The 2056-nt window shown below is 44.3% G+C and overlaps 1 protein-coding gene across 1 annotated transcript; it reads left to right on the top strand.

The window, feature by feature from the left end:
- Positions 1-250: 250 nt before the first annotated feature.
- On the top strand, positions 251-1513 carry LOC119172622 (uncharacterized). Its single transcript, XM_037423776.2, has 2 exons — positions 251-302; positions 936-1513. The coding sequence occupies exons 1-2, from the start codon at positions 291-293 to the stop codon at positions 1335-1337; spliced, it is 414 nt and encodes a 137-aa protein (XP_037279673.2). The 5' UTR covers positions 251-290; the 3' UTR covers positions 1338-1513.
- The last annotated feature ends 543 nt before the right edge of the window (positions 1514-2056 follow it).

Genomic DNA, 2056 nt, shown 5'->3' with positions numbered 1-2056 from the left:
GCGAACAGTAAATACTAGCTGACAGGAGTGCTGAACATCCTTTCTACATCAACGAACACTGCTACACGGCCCTTCAAGCATGCCAGAGATGCAACGTCCAATGTTCGTGACGGAACGCGGTTAACAGAGACGACGTAAACACCGCGGAAATTGCTACTTGTTGTGAAATCGGTTCTAGCTTCCAAACAAGTATTCGCAATATCTATATAAGCCCTATCTTAATATCGACTTCTAGTCAAAGCATACGGGACAGCGAGACGATTTGGCCGCGAACAATTTTTATTTTCAAGATGATAGAGACGGTGAGTTTTAAATCATACTCTGAGCTATGGCACGCTTTGGCTGACCGAAAAGTTGGCTTGAGTTCATATCTAAAAGCATAACTATCAAAATTTCCAGAAGTGAAAACCACACTTGAAGTGTGCCCTTACTTGAAGAAATCTTTACCAGCTTTCTCGATGTGCAGGTACTACGCGATAGTAATATATTGGGGCTATGCTGACAGTAAGGAGGACAAATAGTTTTCTAAGGTGCAATAAGTATGCTGCGTCGTGTGCACCATACTTATTACTTGTAACTGTGATGATGAATTATCTATAACTTTTTTTCATCATTCGTTTTTCTCTTCATATGGGTAGTTTGAGTTGAATTCGATTTTCATTTGATCATGAGGTCACGTTAATAATATATGTGTTATTTCAGATATTCTCGCGAAATACAGAAAAAGAATAGTTACTTTGTAATGGCTTAATTTTACGTAGCAGACTGCAACACCTATTTAATTCCTTAGGCTATCTTAAACATGTCGGTCCCGAATATTGCAATGGTGTCATAATGGTTTCTAAAATTTGCACCGGCATCTTTTCTGTTCAGTATTGAAAAGATAATACATCAAGCAATGAGTGTGTCGAAATTTCAAATGGCTTGTATCGCAGACTCTACTACTCTTGGTGGCGTCCGCCCTGACTACCGCAGCCCTCTGTTCACCGTATGGTGGGAGCTACGGTAGCGATTATGGCGGTGGGTACGGTAGCTATGGTGGCAGTGGCCATAGCAGCGGCTACGGCAGTGGTTACGGCAGTGGTTACGGCAGTGGCTATGGCAGTGGCTATGGTAGTGCCTATGGCAGTGGCTACGGCAGTGGCTACAGTAGTGGCTATGGTGGAAGCCATGGTGGTGGCCACGAGCACGACAGCGGCTATGGACATCATTGCGAGCACAATTCTATGTATAGTATGGGGCACAGTTCGTACGAGACACCCAGCTACAGAAGCTATGGCAGCTCATCGCATGGAAGCCACTACGCTCCTTCGTATGGCGGCGATGACTCATACTAGCAGTGTAATGGCGAACCACCGAATACCTGCTCATTTCGTGGAAATAAATGCTGCCCTCAATCGGTTAGGTTTATTCACTCTTGAAATAAACCACAAAGCAGCTAAGGTGTCTTGCGTTCTGGTGCGAACTATGTTTTAAGAAGTACCATACCTAATAAAGGCCCTGATTTGTTGTGCACAGTCTCATTCATGCCTTTCTCACACGCCCTATTTTCTGTTCGGAGGGTCCAACAATTAGTATGAGGGCTCTTAGGCCATGGAAGAAAGAACATCAAGATGAAGCGTGACGAGATCTGATTCAAGCCTGGAAAAGGTAACGAGGAAGGTTTTGTGACTGGTTATCTCGACCATCACAGTGCGTGAACTTCCATTACGATTCCTCTAAGTGGACGGCCCGTTCTAGCATCTCACCATTTCTGGATAAGGCTTGATAAGAACGGTCACTATTGCTGCCGGTCCAGTCGTTCTGAAGCTCCATCTAATCAGTGTGTGCTGGAATATATAATCTATTTAGCGGACTCTTGCCAAATAGCTCACTAGGTGGCTATGCCATGTGCGACTGTCCGACATCAAATGCACCATTTTTTTCGGTATGTAGGCGGTATAAGTAGATGTTACAGAAGGCGAGAAATATTGCACAGACATTTCGCAGGAAGAGTAAGAATACACAAAGCAGTGAGCAGAGCACACCGACAAGTTATGGTAAGATAGACGCACTG

The sequence above is a fragment of the Rhipicephalus microplus genome, unplaced genomic scaffold (assembly GCF_043290135.1).
Source record: "Rhipicephalus microplus isolate Deutch F79 unplaced genomic scaffold, USDA_Rmic scaffold_120, whole genome shotgun sequence".
Lineage (NCBI taxonomy): Eukaryota > Metazoa > Arthropoda > Arachnida > Ixodida > Ixodidae > Rhipicephalus > Rhipicephalus microplus.
This window is presented reverse-complemented; position numbering and strand designations above follow the sequence as displayed.